At 48.4% G+C, this 19,766-nt stretch overlaps 1 protein-coding gene across 1 annotated transcript in view; it reads right to left on the bottom strand.

Annotated features, from left to right (window-relative positions):
• Positions 1–2,560: 2,560 nt before the first annotated feature.
• Positions 2,561–19,766, bottom strand: part of PTGFRN (prostaglandin F2 receptor inhibitor) — a 44,191-nt gene continuing 26,985 nt past the window's right edge. Inside the window, exons 7-9 of the mRNA XM_040626719.1 lie at positions 12,074–12,181; positions 7,571–7,876; positions 2,561–6,105 (exon numbers count right to left, since the gene is read on the bottom strand). Coding sequence (XP_040482653.1) covers positions 5,939–6,105; positions 7,571–7,876; positions 12,074–12,181 — 581 coding nt within the window. The 3' untranslated portion in view covers positions 2,561–5,938. The remainder of the gene's footprint in view (positions 6,106–7,570; positions 7,877–12,073; positions 12,182–19,766) is intronic.

Below are 19,766 nucleotides of genomic sequence, written 5' to 3' on the forward strand. Positions count from 1 at the left end.
TGTGCTCTCTGTCAAATAAATATATAAAATCTTAAAAAAAATAATAAAGCAATTTGCCTCTGCTGAGCCCTCCCAGAGAATTCATCTTACATTTACCAACACTTGGTTGGGAAGCTGCCGCTGGTGTATTGAATTAAGACTATGCGGGTTATGACCTGCTGAATGAAGGGCCACAAGCCACGCACACGGGGTCAGCAGGTAGCTTCCTCTTCACCCAAGCTCCCCAGGGTCGTTCTGACGGATGGTGTAGTGTCAGTGCACTCACACAAAGGAAGTCAAGTCACAAGATTTATTACTTACACATCCCAGGAGCAGGGGCGGGAGCAACGAGCTGGGGTCAGGGTAGCCCTCCACGCCAGGTCACGAGGGAGCAGGAGACAGAGAGCAGGGTAGCAAGCACCTGTTACTTTTAAGGAGCTCGGGGTAGAGGTCACTAACTTCTCTAGGGCTTGCCCCAACGTGGTTATTTGAAAAGGTACCCAGGGAAAAGCAAAGCAGGAACTACGGCAGGATTCCTAAACTCCAGTGCTTAGCTGAGTGTCCACATTCTGGGCGTGAGTAGTGCTGTTACCTGTCACATGCCTAGGCCTCTCCTCGCACCTCTGTGGCACTCACACTTCATCGGTGCCCATACTATGGAACGGATTTACGTAACCACAGTAAGCGGTGCTGGCGGTGGATACATGGAACAGGGAGGACTCAGGAGAACCTCAGCTCCGCGGGGGGAGCTCGGCCAGCCTCAGGTAGCAAGTGTATTAATCATGTCATTCTATACTGTTTTGTGTGGCTTTGATATCTGGGGCTCCTTGATCCCGGGGACTGCCCCTCCCGGAGCTAGCCAGTTCCCAGAGAGAGGAACTGATTCACCGTGAGCACGCCTTTCACGTCCAAAGCCACCGATCCAGAGCCCACCACCCTGCTACCCTCTCCATCGCTGCTCCCACTCAAGGCCACTGTTCCCTGCCCTGCTCACCCCACGACCAGGTACCAGAAAACTAGGGACAACCCCTGCACCCCAGAGCCCACTGAAATGATCCAAACGAATCACCCCTATGCCTGCGGACCCTGACTCGCCTGTTCTTCCTGTGAAAACCACAAGAAAGGCTGTTGCCCGTGCTTCTCCCTCCCTCCATCAACCGATGGCCCCTTGCCTTCCCCGTGTGGCCTTCCAGACTGTGGCGTGGTGCGCCCCCTCCCCTTGGGATCTGTGAGTAGAACACACTGTCTTGGTTCTGCCATGCCTGTACTACCTAATAACAACAAAACCTGTATCTTAAAAAAGGGGGCGCCACACGCATTGGGCTGTGGGTTGGAGGAAGGGAGTAGCTTCTCTCTGGATGATCCAGCTTCACGGAGAGCAGTTAAGAGAGCTTCTAGGGAGCCACCCTGGGACGCCTTCAGGCACTGAGCCTGGTCCATGGCACGGTGTAAGCATCCCAGTGTCGGCTATTGCCTTAATTAGGCCCTGGAGTCAGGGGGTGGGGGACACAGCAGGGAATGGTCCCTGCCCTCACACCACTTTCAGACTCCCAGAGCATTTGTCAGAGGACCCTCGCCTAGCCTAGAGGGGGCAGAAAAGGCTTCCTGGGCCCCGAAGGAGAAGTCCGAGCCACACGGGCAGGAAGAGGCTTCCAAGCAAGCAAACAGTATGTGCTGCGGCCTGCGGACCCCTAAGTAAGTGGCAAGTTCCCTGTGCTGATCAGCCCAATGCTGAGGCACACGGTACGTGTGTAAGTAAATTTTCGATTTGTTTTTAATTTAAACCGAGGCAAGAACAGTTTCAGTCATCAGTAGGGGACTGAGAAAACCCAGCTCTGACCATGTCCCATTCTGATGTGGGCAGCATCCCCCCCAGTTCAGCGAGCAGCACGCAGTGATGGGCCATTTCCCCCAGCGGAGCATTAATGGTGCATTGATAGAACGCATGTACCTTCTACGTGCCTGGAACTGCCAGTCTCTCAGCAAGGTTAGGAACGAGGACACAGCCCCAGCCCCTGAAGACCTCACAATTAGAGATGCTCCCTGCCCAGAGCCCTGTGTGTGTCCTGGGCTGGAGGCCAGCAGGGAGTCAGGTTCTCAGTGTCCTCTCCTGTCCGGACTCCGGAAGCCGGCGGCCTGGGAAGGAGCACTGTTTTTACATCACAGGGGCTGGCACCTTCTGGACCAGTTTGGCTCCAAACCGGGTCATGAGTCAGAAGAGCCGCTGTGTTCCAGTCACGATACGGTCACAGAACCTTGTGTTTGTTTCCTCATCCACAGACAGGAACAACATCTAACTTCCCCCTTTCATGACGAGAGACTCATAAGGTCATGAGAATTCACCAAAGAACCAGGAGACCTTGCTAGGCAACAGGACCCTGGCCCTCAGCTGTCCGCTTGGCGGGGGTCCAGTACCGATCCCGTTAAATCCACTTCTTTTATCTTGAGGGAAAACCTCCAGCACTATCACAGCACTCAGAGAGCCTGGAAGGTGCTGGAGATGCCCCTCGAATTCAGCCACAGTCCCTCACGCAGAGGAGATGAAAGGGCAAGGAGACCAAGATCAAGTTCCTCACACAACTTCACTTTAAATTAAACTTCCTTTAATGAAATAAAAAACAAATGGTGCATTGCATAATATTTGTGGTCACAGTATAAAACAATACAATTAGTTCAGATAACATCGGATATGGACAAAAATACACAAGACCCTTTCTTTGTCTACGTAAAATCCGGCAGATCCTTATGTGCCACGCTAAGAAAGACGGAAGGTCAACTTTTGTTCTCTTAGTGATCTGCATACAATATTTATCACTGAGAATCTGCTCAAACAGCAGAGGAGAACTTACCCAAATCCTAGTTCCCTTCTTCCTCTGTGGTCATCGGTGAAGCTAAAAAAAAAAAAAAGTTTTCTGAAAGTAGCAAGTTGTGTAGTATTGCTTATTATTCCTGCCAAAAAGGCTCAGTCTTTGGCTCACGGATGTCAGTGACAAAATCATGGCTGCAGGCAGTCTGCAAAACAAGAAGCAAGAGCCACCGGGGAGAACAGACAAGGGTCTGGGCAGGAGGGGCGTCCTTTGCCAGGATCTTAGGGGAAAGCCACATGGGTAGGGAGGGGAAAAAAACACACAAATAAATACATTTCTAAAGTAAGATTTAAATCCAGTTGGTGAGTCAGAGTTCCACCGTCCCATGAAAAAATCTGAAAAGTTTTAAAAAGTCAGAGTTTGCATTTTTTCTTTTTTTCTTTTTTTAAAAAGTGAAAAGTGTATGTAAACATTAAAAAGTAAACAATTTAAAGTAATTTCGAGGCTTCTATCTGAACGCACCTCAGGCTCTTTCTGGGGATATTTTTGTGATTAGAAAAAAAACCAAAAACCCAAACTTTCGATAAAATTTCTTTTTTGTTAAGAAGTGCAATGTCATCCGCGTGAATTGTGGCTAGGTTCTTCTTCCATTCATACAAGTGCCTCTGGCAGGAACCCCTTGCAGAAGAGCACTTTGTGGGGAGCCCTATTTGGTACAGCTAAAGAGTGCATCTCACACTTTTAAAAGGACACACATTCCAGGCCAGTTTCTGCCTCTGGAAGGAATGTGCTCCCTGGGACAAGACCCTGGGATTTCTTCCTCCTCCGGCCCGGCCCCTATAGGCGACTTGCCATTGGGCCCACGATCAGAGGGTGGGGTGGGGGTCAATGCCTGAACCACCCCGGCCTTGAGCTGCAACGGCAGTTTGAAAGGAGACGGTACAGTGCGTGAGCACAGGTTACTTCTCCTGCTGAGTGTCCGCTGGGACCCATCCATCGTCTTACGTCGACCCGGGGCCACCTGGTCACACTCACAGCTAAGTACCCTCTCCTCTACTAAGAAGGACCTGCACTACAACACCCCTGAATCTTCTTTTAGGAGTGATAATCATGTGGGCTCAAAGGGCACTAGTGTCACTAACATAGCACCTTGTGAATACGTGTTCTCTCTTGCATTCCTGAATATACAATCACCTGTGTCCCAGCTCCTCTGAAATCGCATCGTTGGGAAACGACGGGTAGAAAAGACCTGAATCTGGTGCTGTCAAGGCCTCCCCCTCTTCCTCTGGTCGCCCGTGCTCGGGTGGGGCAGACACTGAGCCTGGAATCATCTGGGCCGCTACCGTGAGCACAGCGTCGACCAGGAGGGGTCCCCTAGGTGGGCAGAACAAAAAGGGGAAGCTGGGTGGCGCTCTGCACACACCCCGCCCCCCCCCGGAGGGGGAGGGGAGACTCAGTGACAAGGGCAGAATGGACTGTGGGCAGCACAGTGAGGGAAGTGGCGGGGACTGGGACGATGGTGAGCCGAGTGGGAGGAGTGTGGCTCGTCCGGCCCATTGTGACAAAGAGCCACACATGAATGGCCATCATTTGTATGACTTTATTGCTCAAAACAAACGAATCTTTTTTCCCTTTGGAAGACAGAGCAGTGTTAGATCCGTCAGAGCCAGGATAAAAGCACAGAGGATTGCAATGCAGGGCATGAGTCACCAGGGAGCCTCAGAAAGCCCCACTGGGATGCTTCCGAAAGGCCAGGGCTATGCAGGGGCAGCCGCCTCCGGGAGCAGAGGATCTCTTTTGGTTCGTGTCCTACTCCGGGTACGAGCAATCGGGCAAAACGGATTGCTCTCAGATCTACTTTGTAGGCTGTTCACACGGCAGTAAATTGCTGGTTTCCTCCGTGTTCCTAACAGGAAAGCAAACATATCACAAAGCATACCCTTTCTCGCTAACCCCCTGCAGGGGATCTTACAAAGACTTGAAGGACTGAAAAGGTCATGGAAAATGCATGGTTTTCTTCCAGGCAATTTCTGATTCTGTGAAGTCAGGCAGTCTTGCAAGCAGCAATACACCTTCCTGTGAAGGAGCCCAAGCAGCCCGTGGGTGCCGCTGGTGGTCCCTCGGTGGCCGAGGCCTTGGCCGCCCGCAAAGGGCAGGAGAGGGGGACGGGAGTGGCTCCCTCCTCCGGACACAGCCCAGGCACCACCGCCCCCTCCCGGCACGAGCTGCGGACATCTAACACCCAGGACCCTCTTCCGCTCTCCCAGGGGGCCCCTGAGGCACAGTGGCCTTGGAACCACCGCAGCGAGTGCCTCCTCCTTCCCTTGTCCCCCACCTCCTCTTCCTGGAGCACCGTCTGACTGCCCTGGATAGAGGCGGCTGTGTATTTTTCTTCATATTCATATTCATTCTTAAGGCTAAGGTGGCAAGATAAGGTGCTTGGTGGAGAGCCAAATTCTAGATTCCAGGGCCATGTCAGCACGCTCACATAAAAGCAAATACGAAAGAAATGGAAAGGGGGCAAAGAAGCATTAAAAAAAGAAAAAATAAAGGAAAAAAAGAAAAGCATTTGGGCTCAGTAAGAAGTTACATACTGCAAGTTTAGATTTCAAATGTCGTCTAAACCCCTGAAAATCCGGGGTGGGTAGGGTGGTAAAAGCCACCAGTTAGCCTTCGGCACAGGTCTGTGCAGGGCAGAGGGTTGCACTGGCAGCTCTCGGAACACGGACCCCCCGTGGGGGAGCTGGCTCCCGGCGGGCAGCTCCAACCTCCCCCCTGAGACCAAGAACTCTGAGAGCATCGTCCTTCCTCCCCGCAACCCCTCGGAACCAAACATACAAACACACACAGGTCAGAGATCTATAAACCGGCAGGACAAAAAAAATTAGATGAAGGGGTAACCATTAAAAAGCCGCAGCTGGGAAAACACACACGCGATTGTTCTACCAGAAAGTGCCGTGGGAAGAAGAGCCGTGTGCTGGTAAACGTGTCCGCGCTCAGAACTGGACATGCAGAGAAGGAGCGCGCCAGGTCCCACCTGAGATTAGAGAGGACTGGTTTTTAGTGTCACACACTGCGCGTGAAAAGCTCGCTGTCCTCTTCCCGCCCAAATCGCTCCAACACCGGCCCGCCGGCCGCTCCCCGGCGGGGCCCTAGTCCATCTCCATGGACATGAGCCGGCGGCGCTCGCGCCTCGTCTCCTGGACCTCCTTCTTGCAGCACCAGTGCGAGCTGCAGTACCCGATGAGGCAGGACAGGAGCCCGATGACGGTGGACAGGCCCACGCCGATCAGCAGCGGGTACTTGAAGGCGTTCAGCACTGGAGGGCGGGAGCAAAGGGATGCCCGGTCAGTGGTGCAGGAGGTGGCCACGGGAAGCCCGCCGTAGCACAGCCTGCGAGCGCTCTCTCTCTCTCTCTCTCTCTCTCTCTCTCTCGACAGGAGCACTCTTATCTGTGCACGAAGTGAGCAGACCACACCCCACCCGGTTGTGTGGGGGAGACACAAAAAAACCAGGAAAAAGAATTCATTTGATGTCTTTGAATGTCAACTTGCTTTTTAGGGTTTTGGCAGGAGATGGATTTTTAAAAGTCAGGCTAAGGGCACCGTGCATTCAGCAGCAGATGCACCCTTAAAAAACCGGTTCATAACTCAACGTGATGCATCAGATAACTGAAGTGTACTCGGGGAGCTATTTTAAGTAACACTACAGTAAATTATCCAGCAAAGTGAATAATCGCTCCCTTGTTCGGGAAATCTGGGTTTTCACATGGAGCTACCTCAAGCAAGGAATTTCTAAGATGCAAACAGGGTATAAATGACGACGTTTCAGGAAGGCACAAACACTGCACAGATCGCCCGCATTCAAACCCCGAGTCTCTCCTCCCAGAAGCACCAGCACTCCTGGGGCGGATGCTGGCATGCTGGCTGCTGCCTCACATTTCACACGGCTCACCTTTCAGAAGAGCCCGACGAAGGACTGTTACCCCATTGTAGGAGAGAGGAAACAAAGGATCACAAGGGCTAAGTCATCTGCGGACAAGCTGGTGTTCCAATTCCAGTCTCCCCCAGACCCACATCCCATCAGGGAAACACACTCCAAGGCCCCGCCCAACTCTCGGAAGTGCTAGGGTTTTAATGCTCTCTGTGGAATTTCCCCATTAACATTCACTCTGAAGCTTTTTGCAAAGAAGACTAGTTTCTCACTAGCCAAGGGACAACTGCCCCCCTTCTGGATGCTCGGGGAACACAGGGGTGGGAAGGGGGCCCTTGACCACCAAGTTAGAATGACTCTGGAGGCAGTGTGGGCTAACAAAGCAGGGAGCACCCTTCCCATCTCAGGGTTCCAGAAAGAACCCCCTCTATGCTAATGATACCAGGTGGAGCCTTCTTTTTCCAAGAAGCAAAACCAAGAGGAGGGCAGAAGCGGCAGGAACCCACTCACTGCCTCCGCTGGGGACCAGAACCCACTCTCTCGATGATGTTCTCTGCCTCTGCCGGGCAGAATCCATGCCAACCCTATGACAAGGAAAGTGGGTTTGCACAGAATTTACAGAAAGCATCAGAAATCTCTCCAGGAAGTCTTAAAAATCGTTTCCCAGTGGTGCCTCCCACGCACAGTACCACACCTGGGGAAACAGCAAGAACTGTGTGCGCTCCTTCGGGGTACGGGCTCAGGCCAGGTCTGGAGAGAGCAGGCCGTGCTGCGGCACATTCTCAAACGGTGGCCACCTGACTCCGTCAGCCGCGGCGCAGCACCGACACTTCACCGCATGTCATTCTTACCATCCATCTTCACAGTTACAAAGATGGGCTTGGAGTAGATCTCGGCCTCCTTCTGCCAGGAACCCGTTGGGGACTTGACCCACGGAGTCACGGAGCAGTAGTAGTTGCCAAAGTCCTGGTCCTCGGAGCCGTGGACTTGCAGCAAGAATTCCAGCACGCTCACGCGCTCCAGGCTGAGCTCGCTCTTCCCGTCTCTCTCGGCCGTGGTCACAATTCCCTTCCGATCCAGGGAAGACAGGAGGACGGGAGCCTTGTCCAGACCGAAGGAGTGCACCGCAAACCAGGACACGTCAAAGGCCATGTCGTCTGTGGAGGACAGACCAAGCTGAAACCCTGGGTCAGTGCCATGGGCAGAAATCCCACGTGTGGCTACCACGCACGTCACGTCACTGGGGGGCCAGCTTAGGCCAGCCCCACGATGAAGGTACACCACACTCCCCCCTCTATGGTGGGGCCAAACACCTCATTCCAGGTCACAGAGCCAGGAGCAGCACAACACGCGGCTTCACCCGGAGTGTAGCTCCAGAGTCGGCCTCTTAACCACGTCGCCGCCACCAACCAACCTAAGGAACACCCAAAACCATCTCCCGGGAACACAGGACGTAAAGCGGCTAGGTGGCGACACTGCATGCTCCGTTTCCCAAAGCAGGATCCTCTGACATTTCAGGCAGAAGAGCCCAAGACCGGGAGGACACTAACGCAGTCAAGGACAAAAGGTACGTTACGTAAAGTGAACCGTACAAAATTTAGAGTTGTAAACAGTTTAGGGCTTTTTTGGGTTTTTGTTTGTTTGGTTTTTGTTTTTTTAGATCTTATTTATTTACTTGTCAGAGAGAGAGCAAGCACAAGCAGGGGGAGCGGCAGAGGGAGAGGCTCCCAGGGAGCCCGATGCGGGACTTGATCCCAGGACCCCGGGATCATGACCTGAGCCGAAGGCAGACGCTTCACTGACTGAGCCACCCAGGCGTCCCAACAGTTTAGGTTTTATTGTTCGCTGTGTTTTTTCCCCTGCAGATGTGCTTAAGTTCAAAGCAAGAGGAAAAACACGTCCAGCTGAGAAAGTGGAACACAGGTGCACAGTCCCAGGGAGGATGCTGCTGTGAAAGCACTCTGCAAAATTAAGGTCCTGACAGCCTCAAACACATTCACATGGGCACAGGAGGAAGATGACCCTGGCACGTGAAGACGGAGCACGCATCGTAAGCCGCTGACCTCCTCTTCTGGCCATTCCCTACTGACACCAGCTGTGGCGGGCCCGGGCGCATTCAGCACGGCAAGGAAGGGCGGCAAGGCCACGCACACTTTTTATCTTCAATTCGCCTGAGAAGGCTTTCTCTATGTTAAATGACACCACTTTTGTTACACAAAAAGTCACATTTACTGGCTTCGTGAAAATACACTAATAACCTCAAAAAGCACTATCTTAAGGCAAATCATATTCAGGTGCTTCTGTATTAGAAAGGAATAGAGAAGCAAAATGAAAAGCAAGACTTTCTACAAAATTATCCAGATGAAATGATTCCTTTCTAACTCACTCTGAACACGTGAAGGGCCAGGGCAAACCTCAACCCCTCCTACAGGATGACAGCTCTCCACTGCAACGCTCCAAGTACCTTCTTTTCCTCCCCATCGGCCCGCTGTGGCACTTGAGCAGAAATGTGATTGTTGCCAGTGCCAGGGTCATCTCTTACCAAGAGACCAACTCCCTGGGGGCAGAGGGAGTGCTGTCAACGCCCTTGTGCCCTCACACCCCCACGGTGCACTGCCGTCACCTGCAGGGGCTGGGTGGGTTCTGACGGCAAGAAGTCACAACTGTGTCCCCATTACGTGGGCGCGGATTCTAGCCCCAGGCCCGCCATGCCTCACGGGGCTGTGGCCACCTGCAGGGCCACCTACCGCGCTAGACTCCCAGCACCAGTACCTGCTAGCCACGTGGCCTGCAGGAGTGACTTAACTCTGCCACTCGGTTTCCTCTGCTGTAGAAGGAATATCACGACTTCGCCCACGGTTAAGTTAGTCATCTCTGCGAAATGCTTAGAACTGCACCTGCCTGGCACACAGTAAGTGCTCACTGCCTGCCCACCACGGACGTCCTCAGCTCCACACTACAGCATACACGGTCCACGGACAGACGCTGCGAACAGGGAGCCCTTACCGCTGTGGCAGAGGAGAAAGCTGGCCAGCTGCTGAGGCTGCTGGCTGCTAACATTCTCGCACCCGTGCCCTCTTCCAGAGGACCAGCTTCGACTGATGGGAGCCACCTCCTGGAGGTCAAGAAACACCCTTGCTCCCCAACCACTCAGCCTGTGGACAGTGAGGAGTGGCGGAGTCTAAAAGCCCAGCACCCTACCTCACGGAGGCCGTCCTCTGTGGCACCACCCACGCTCCAGAGCTCCCCAGGGGGGTCAGACTTGCTCTGAATGCACATCTTGGCCTGGCTTCTTTCCCTGCTCTGACTCCCTCGCTCCCTGGGAGCATGTCCTCAATTAATCACTTGCACGCCTGTCTCAGGCTTTGCTTCTAGAGAACCTGACCTAAGACACTGCCTCCAAAGGGCAGTGATGTGCCCTGTCCCTCCCCCTCTGGGCACAGGAGTGCCTTTGCGCTCGGCCCACTGACGCGGTATGTCCTTTCCAAAAGAGAATTCCTTCACAGCCCATCGGGTGCGTGAGGAAAAAGTAAATTACAGCGTGTGCTTAATTATTCAGAATCTTCCACCCACACAGTCCAAGAGTGCAAAGTTCTGGAAAACTGTGATCTGCATGAGAACAGCCACCTATAGCTTCTGTAATTACCCTGGAGGAAAAGACTTTTATATTAAGGGCACAACTGGTGACCCATTAATTTACTGAGAAAGAACATTTCAATGATTTATTTTTGTATATATCATCCATGAGCTTCAAGGGTAAACATGGTGCCAACTTCTGAACGGATTCCCTCCCCAGTTTCCTGGCAGCCTCGTCTACTTTCACTTTCGTTTTCCCTTGAGAATCCCACCCTGTGTCCTTGATCCTCTGCACCTCAGCTTATTCAAGACCAGGGCTCCCCACCCTGTGCCCTTGAGAACACAGCTCACCCACTGGTGGCTTGGATGGATGGATTCTTTTCCCTTTTCTTCTACCTTCTTTTTCCTACCTCTGCAGCTCAGCCATGTTCAGGTTCCCCAAGAGCACCAACCCGGTATCCATCAGCTCATGCAGGGCTCAGGAGCCTACAGCCCGCAGCCAAAGCCAGCCCACCGCCGGTGTTTGTCTGCAAAGCTTCACTGGAACACAGTCAAGCCCATTTGCTTACCTACTGTCTACAGCTGCTTCCACGCCAACCGCAACAGACCCGAGTAGTTGCTGCGGAGACCATCTGGCCCACGGGGCCAAAGAGACTTTCTACCGGAGTAATTGGCGACCTGGAACTAGTTACCACTTGCCCCTCTGATCGGCAGTCCCGTAAGAGCTAGACCTCGGCTGGCGGCCACCCAGTCCTGCTCATGCTGTCCACTCTGGTTTCACTGCGGGCCATCCTCTCTTTGCCCTTACCAAGGAATGAAAACCCGCTTCCAGTTTCCACCCCAGGGCCACACACCCAATGGTCTCTGCAGAGAACGCTGAGAGCCTTACACAATCTGGCCTCTTCAAGGCGCCGATTGGTGAGAAGCCTGGGCTCTGCCTGTGATGGGGTGGGCGGTACAAAGATGTCCAAAGACAACGCGTGCGGGAGAGAGCGCAGCCCCCACGCAGTGAATCGGGTTCTCCACAGCCTCTTCAGGAGAAGGCAGTGGTGGGTACCATCCTGCTCAGCAACAGACACCTTACATGCTTTCATGTTCTTTCAAATCCCAAGAGTCTATGAGTGAGACGGGGACACCAACTGGCCACTGAAGACAAGGTGTAAGATTGACGGCCCACAGCTCTCGGGCCCTCTGCTGGCAATGCTAATATTTTTTGCCAAGAAAAGGTCTACAAAGATTTCCCAAGAATTTAAACTACCAAAGCACCGCCTGGTCACTAAACGAGTAGTTTGCTCTGCTCTGTCCTCCACCATAGACTTAACACCATCTAATATATTATATGAGGACTGCTTTCTCGTCCGTCTCCTTAACCAGGCTGCAAGCTCCATGATGGGGAGCCCTTGGTCCCTCCTCTATTCCCAGGACCTGTTACTAGAAGACGCCCAATAAATATCTGAATGAATCAGTGCATGAAAGACAAGGTAAAGGGGCTGGACGTGGCCGGCAGGTTTCAAACCAGTGTGAACTTGAAGCTGCGCTGGAAGAGGCCCACCGACCACCCTGACGACGCCGACTCCAATGTCCGGATGGGCTCCAGATCATCTAACAGATGTGTCCATCGACAAGGATTTATTCAACACCTACTGAGTACCAAGTACAGAGCGAGGCAGTTTGGGGAGTCACACCGTCCAACCCGTCCCCTCCACGTCTGTTTCACACAGTGGGGATGACATGAGGGGCATTTCGAGAAAGCGACAGAGGCAAGGAGACAGAGATACCTGGGTCCAGTGCTGCTCCTTCGACAGTGATGATACAAAACAGTCTGATCAGATCTCCCCGGATGACCGATGGTGTGTCCGAATGCACGGAGGCATTAAATACAGGCCCTGGAAGAGAGTGACATCACCTCATTAGTCCCGCTCACGCTTTTGTCTCACTTCCATTGCTGGCGTTCTCACGGGGCATCCACAGGCAGCCCACCTTCCTCGGAACTGGGCTGGGTGGTGTTCTCAGGCTGCCTTTCCTCTCTTCAGAGACACCGTGCATCAGGCAGAGCCAAAATGAGCATGATCTGAATTACAACCACAACAGAACTCTGCCTCCAGAATGCCCTTTGCTTCTGGCTTTTCCTTTACCCCCTCTCTGATGACAGCCACGGTTCCCTTGGAAGGCCACCCCCACCTGCTACCCGGCTGCCGCTTCTGGTTCTGCGTGGTTCACTTCCTCGGCCTAGACGTGAACGGGACTGAATCGGTGACACTTCTGGCCCCAATGGGGCAGGAGGCCTTGCCGTGCTGGGGACAGGGGCTCTGCCATTAGCAGGCTGAAATGCAGTCAGCAGACAGACATGCCACCCATGACGACACTCGGTAGGGGACGGTGGGAGCACCAGAGGCACGGCTCCAATCTGTCAGGGGAAATCGAGGCAGCACGGTATCGCTTCAAAACACTACCCAGACTCGCACACCTTCCTGAGAACACCCCCTTGATATTCAGTTTGCTTTAAAAAAGACTCTTTCCTTCTTGCAGAGGCCAAAAGACGTGTCTACCCAAACTAAGCTAACTGTGCAGGGCCGAGACGCTCCTACTTCTTGAGTTGTGAGCATAAAAATGAGCAACAAGATATGAAGTATAAAGACTGAAGACATAGAATTTAGTGCTAGAATTTAGTAATATTTACCACAGAGTCAGTTAGATGCAGGTGACTGAAGGTACAATTATTATGATGCTATTTGATGACTAGGCATAAATAAGTGATTTATTAAATTTAAAAAAGTATGCCTTGCATGGAAGGAATCTGGCTCCTATCCCCTTCTTAGAGAGACGGGCTACGTACCATATATATANCCTTTACTCCTCAGTTTTAGGTGACAGCATTGCATAGCTTTAAGTCAATCTGATCCTAAGAGCCCGATATTTACCTTATCCTAATAAGAACAAGCAAACCTGAAAAAGGTTCCAGAATACCAGTGCCATGCGATTTCCCTTGGGTTTCCTGGGACGCAAAAAGAGATGGCCCTGGACACTGATTCTGAAACTCATTAGAAGCTAAGAATACAAGTGTTACTACCTTTTAAATGAGATCACCAAAAAGGAAAAAGTACTTTAACATACAAAAAAAAAAGACTGAGAAAGTGTGTAAAGGTCACACAAACCAATAAGCAAAGACCTAAAAAGGCTGTATCTTCACTTCACCGTGAATGCTAAGATGAACTCATCGGACTGCTTTTCTCAAACCAAGAACCGGAGCAGCTGGAGTTCTGCTGGGAGAAAGGCGAACGGCAGGTGGAGGAGATGGCAACCCAGGGAGGTGGGGCAGCCCTGAGCAGGTGGCGGAGAGTTCAGATTAACCAGAGAGCGGCAGGAGGGCATCAACTCTGGGCGCAGGGGAGAACATAACAGAATGGTGGTCACGGGGCACCGGGAAAGGGAGGAAAGCAGAGAGGACGAGGAAACCTGACCTACTTGTGGGTAGCCTGCCGTTCAATCAACCCCTCTCCCAGCCACAGTTCCCACAGGTCCCGACCACCCTGGATTTGCTCGGCTTATTGCAGTGAGGTGGGACAGGATTAAGCCAGTGACTCTGACTAGGCCCAGTGTTCATGACTGCGGAGCACTTCATACCACATATGGCCACCTGGGAGGACAGGTTAGCAGCAAAACAGGTGAACAACAAGGACCATGTTTTTTCTCTGACTAGAAATTTCATGGTAATAAACAGAACTACACCAAAGGGTTTTCTTCAAGTGTCCGAGACCCCTTCTAAGGGACCACAAAATGATAAAACATTAAGATCCTCGTAACGGATTTAGGTTTCTAAATTTGAAACAGCACAGAAAGACTTACCAATTTGGACAAATTTCACTTTCTTTTCTTTATATTTCCAAAGAAAACCCCAAATGCCTTCTAGGTCACAAGTTATGGCTCTCATTTCCCCTAGTGGCTGCGGCTGTGGGAACAACAGAGCATTTGTGCTGGGGCTCACCATGCGGACATGGGTCTGGGAAAAGGCCTTCATTGTAAAATAGTCACAGCAGTGGATTTCCTTCTAATGAAATCAACAACGCACTGTTAATGTGGGTCATTATCCCAGGCTTGGAAATATTTTTATTATGGTCAATTTCTGTGGTAATGCTGTTTTTGCGAGGGTATTTGGTTAACTTCACGGATGACAGACTACAGCACGGAAAATTTAAGTGGACCAGAGTCACTAGATGTCCCGCAATTCCTAGTCTGCAGAGAGTACATGGCCCACACTCAGCTTTTAAACACAAACATTGACAGAACCATGTTCTAACTCCAGCCCCTAAAAAGCGCTGTAAATAGGAGTATTCTTGTGAAAGCCAAAATGGCAGACCATCTGCACATCCATCAACAGGGTAAAATGACTAAATAAATTCTAGGAGGTGTAGTCATTAAAATTGTTATTTACCTAGAATTAGTTTTAACATGAAAACCGCTTATCTTAGAAGGTTAAAGGGAGGAAAGCAGACCACAAAATTGTACATACAGCCATGAAGAAAACATGCAAGGGAAAATTTCTACGATGATAAACAACACATATTAACAGGGTTGGGTAGGTTTTAACTAATTCTCTTTCTTCTTTCTACTTTACCATATTTTCAAGTTTTCTCTACTAAGGAGAAAAACTTTATTATTATCCTTTTTTAAAGGCCAACACCTTGAACACCATAACATTTAATCCGTATTTCCTCCCTGACACTTTGGGTCAGTGAAATTCATGACTCAGCAGCACCCTTTGGGAAACACGGTCCTCATACCAAGAGGCAAGTACCCCAAAACCAGGGGATAGAAAGGTAGACACCAGGAAGGACCCCTTTGCTATCTGTGTCTTACGGTGTTGCTGCTGATTTTTAGGAAGTGAAGACCCTTTAGGAGCAAGTCAGTATTTTCTGGGAGCCATTCAGGGAGAGGGCACGGTGCTGGGTGAATCGGAAGGCAACTTCTCCTAATTAAACCATAAACTGGCCATGACAACTCCGTGGACTAAATAAAATAAAAATCTCAGCCAGTCTATTCAACCTGGAAGCTACAGTCATTTTGTCTGTTATGCAGAGATGTAAAGAATTGAGAAATAGATTCAATACCCATCCCTCACCCAGAAATACAGAAGATTTTATGTCTCCCCTGTTTCCCATAACAATTCTAGAGAAACATCAAATAACAAATGTAAAACAAGATGGAATAAACTCTTACAGACTATATAACACAGACACACAAATAAAAGACAAAAACCACATAATCATCTGACTCTCAATAGACACAGAAAGAGCATCTGACAACATCCAACATCTCTTCATGGTAAAAACACTCAACAAACCACTGATGAAGGGAAACTTCCCCAACTCAATAAAAGACATCTATGAGGAAACAAACAAACAAACAAACCAACCCACAGTTACAATGATTTTTAATGCAAAAAGACTGAGAACTTTCCCTGTAAGATCAGGAACAAGACAAGGATGTCCACTTGTGCCACTACTATTCTACATTATCCTAGAGGCACTAGCCAGGGCAATTACACAAGAAAAAGAATTAGAAGGTATTCAGTTTGGAAGGGAAAAAGTAAAATTGTCTTTATTCACAGATGCTGTTTTATTGTATTTAAAACACCCTAAGGAATCAACCAAAAAACAATTAAAACTAATAGTAAGTCCAGCAAGCTTGCAGAATCCAACATCATATATATAAGTCAGCTGTGTTTCTATATATTTGCAACGAATAAACAGAAAAGGAAATTGAGAACAATTCCATTTACGATAGCATCAAAAAATAAAATACTTCGGAGAAATTTAATGAAATAAGTTCAAGATTTATACACTGACAACTACAGAACACCACTGACAGAAATTAAAGACCCAAATAAAGAGAAAGATGTTCCATGTTGATGGACTGGAAGGCAATACTGTTAAATGGCAATACTCTCCAAACTGGTCTACAGATTCAACACAATTCCTAGCAAAGTCCCAGCTGTCATCTTTGCAGAAATTAATGGGTGAGCCTAAAATTCATACAGAAATACAAGGGACCTAGAATAACCCAAAACAAACTTGAAAAAGAACAAAGTTGGAAGGCTCATACTTCTTGATTTCAAAATTTACTACAAAGCTACAGTAATCAAACAATGTGGTCCCGGTATAGGAAAAGGCATACAGAGCAATGCAACGGAACTGGCAGTCAATAAAAATCCTTACATTCATGGTTAAATGATTCTTGACAAGTGTGCCAAGACAAGTCAAGGGGGAAGGAAGAGGCTATTCAACAAATGGTGTGAGAACAGCTGGGTGTTCACATGCAAAAGAATAAAGCTGAATCCTATCCTCTGCTACACACAAAAATCAGGGCACGTGGGTGGCTCAGTCAGTTAAGCATCTGCCTTCGGCTCAGGTCATGATTTCAGGGTCCTGGGATCAAGCCCTGCGTTGGGCTCCCTGCTCAGCAGAGAGTCTGCTTCTCCTTCTCCCTTTGTCCCTCCCTGCCAGCCACCCCTCCACCCTGGCTCATGTGTGCTCTATCTCTCTCTCTCTCTCTCAAATAAATAAATAAAATATCTTATAAAAATTAACTAGAACAGGTCACAGCACTAAATGTAAGAGCTGAAACTGTCAAATTCCTTAGAAGAAAACAGAGGCATAAATCTTCACAACCTTGGATCAGGCAATGGTTTCTTAGATAAGGCACAAAACACATAAGCAACAAAAAGAAAAATAAATTGGACTTCGTCAAAATGACAAGCTTGGGTGCTTCAAGGGACACCATGAGCAAAATGAAAAAACTACCCACAGAGTGGGGGAAGATATTTTTAAACCATGTATCTGTTAAGGGGCTTGTATCCAGCCTCTGTGAAAAACCGGACTAATCAACAATGAAAAAATAAATAAGTCAATTTAAAAATGGGCAAACAATCCGAACAGACATTTCTCCACAGAAGATATACACACGACCAATAACTACATGAAAAGATGCTTAACATCAACCGTCGTTAGAAAAATGCAAATTAAAACCACAATAAACTACAGCTTCATGCCCTCAGGCTCACCAGGTTGCCCAGGATGACAATGACAGAGGATAACAGGGTTAGTGAGGATGTGGTGCGCGCAGAGCCCTCACGCATCACGGTGGGGATATAACACGGTACAGCTGCTTTGGAACACAGTTTGGAGGTTCCTCAGAGTTAAACAGAGCCTGTAGGACCCAGCACCGCTCCTAGGTGAGAAATGAACTCTGACGTCCTCCCCAAAACTTGTACACTAATATGTATGTCAGCATTATTCACAGTAGCCGCAAGGGTGGAAACAACCTAATGTCTGTCAATGGATGGACCAACAACACGTGGTCCATCCACACGAGGGAGTATCGTTCAGCCACAGAAAAGAACGAAGTACGGACGCATGCTGTAACGAGGATGGACCTGGAAAACGTTATGTCAAATGAAAGAAGCCAGTTCCAAAAGTCCGCATACATGATTCAATTTATGTGAAACGTCGAGAAGAGACAAATCTCCAGCGATAGAAAGATTAGTGGCTGTCAGGGGCTGGGGGTGGGGAGTGAGTACTCACGGGTATACAGTTTCTTTCTGGAGTGGTTAAAAACTCTGGAATAAGATCGTGGCGATGGCCACACGACTCTGTGAATATACTAAAAACCACTCAATTGTACACTCTACATGGGTGAATTTTATTTTAACTATAATTCAATGAAGCTATTATTAGAAAACAAACAAGCAGATACACAATAAAAGAAACCTGCACTTTCTTTGCTCTTTCCAAATCTAAGCGTTTAAGTCAATATTTTCTCTTTATTAATCTAAATGTTAACAGCTTGGAGGATGCTAGAAGATAATTTCATTATACATATATAGAAATAGTCTATATTAATACAAAATAATATCAATAAAAAACTTTAATAGAAAAAAATTAACTTTAAGGTCTAGTTTACCTTTACTCTAAAAGGTAATCATGTAATTCAACAAATATCTAGTATTCATTATGCTGATGCAATTAATACCTGAATTTTTACAGGTGAGTATAAATTTACACATTCAGAATTTTCTAACTAGAATCTACGGCAGATATAGTGAAAACATTCAGTACTAAACTCATAAATGATGATTTTTTATCTTTATATCCTAAATAAAATTGGGGAATCAAAAACTTTTAAATATCTACCTGCTAAAACACACACACACACACAGATATTTCAGAGGAGTTTAATGAATTACACAGATAAGAAATATTTCTACTTGAGAATATGTGTCCATACCATTTAAAAAAGTTGACCTTTCTTTCCATCCTATAACATAAAAACATTTTAGTTAACCAAGAACAAAATCAATTCCAAATAGACACAAAAATGCCCTTGTTTTAATTAACCCTGCCACACATGAACACCACCAGTAACTATCCTTAACGAGCTGGCTGACAGATACATTCATCCATACCACCACAGCTCTGGCAACTCGACTAATTGATGGGACATTTTTTCCAGTCCCAAAGCCAGGTGAGGAACAAGGCTGGGATACTTATCCCCTGTGTCGAAAGACTGCTCTGTAAGTCAGGCCAAAAATAGTGCCCATCATCTTCAGTCCTAGGGATCCCTGATGAACTTGGCTCTGGACCTTCCTTGCATGTGTGACAAATCACGGAAGCCCTCTGGAGGTCCAGTGCCCTCTTCTCTTTATTTACACTCCACTGTGTTCTCTAAAGGAGCTAAAATAGCTGAGTTTGGGTTCATCTATTAAAAAAAGGAAATAAGGGTGGTAGGTGCACACAAAAATTTGTACACAAATGTTCACAGGATCATTCCTAATAGTCCAAGAACTGGAAACACCCGAATGGCCATTAGCTGATAAACGGACAAACAACATGTGTGTCTCCAGACTGTGGAGTATTATTCAGTCATAAAAAGGAGTGACGTAGTGATACATGCTATAACAGAGATGATTCTCGAAAACACTGTATAACAACTAAGAATAGGGACAAGAAAGAAAAAGAAAAAAAGAAAGAAAGAAAGAAAGAAAGAAAGAAAGAAAGAAAGAAAGAAAGAAAGAAAAAGAAAAGAAGGAAGGAAGGAAGGAAGGAAGGAAGGAAGGAAGGAAGGAAGGAAGGGAAGGAAAGGAAGAAAAGGAAAGGAAAGAAAAGAAAAAAGAAAAGAAAGAGAAAGAGAAAGAAAGAAAAAAAGGAAAGGAGAGGAAAGGAGAGGAAAGAAAGAGAAAAACACTATGTTACAGTGAAAGAAAACAGACATGAGGACCATGTATTATATTCCATCAATGTAATGTAAAACGTCCAGAACAGGCAAGCTGATAGAGACAGAAAGCACATGAGTGGTTGCTGGAGGGCTGGGAATTGAAGGGTGTCAGCTAAGGGAGACAGCATTTCTTCAGGGTATAATGAAAATGCTCTACAAATCAAATGTGGTGATGGTTGCACAACTCTGTGAATATACTGG

Source organism: Ursus maritimus, unplaced genomic scaffold, assembly GCF_017311325.1.
Source record: "Ursus maritimus isolate PB19 unplaced genomic scaffold, ASM1731132v1 scaffold_12, whole genome shotgun sequence".
NCBI classification, from domain to species: Eukaryota; Metazoa; Chordata; class Mammalia; order Carnivora; family Ursidae; genus Ursus; species Ursus maritimus.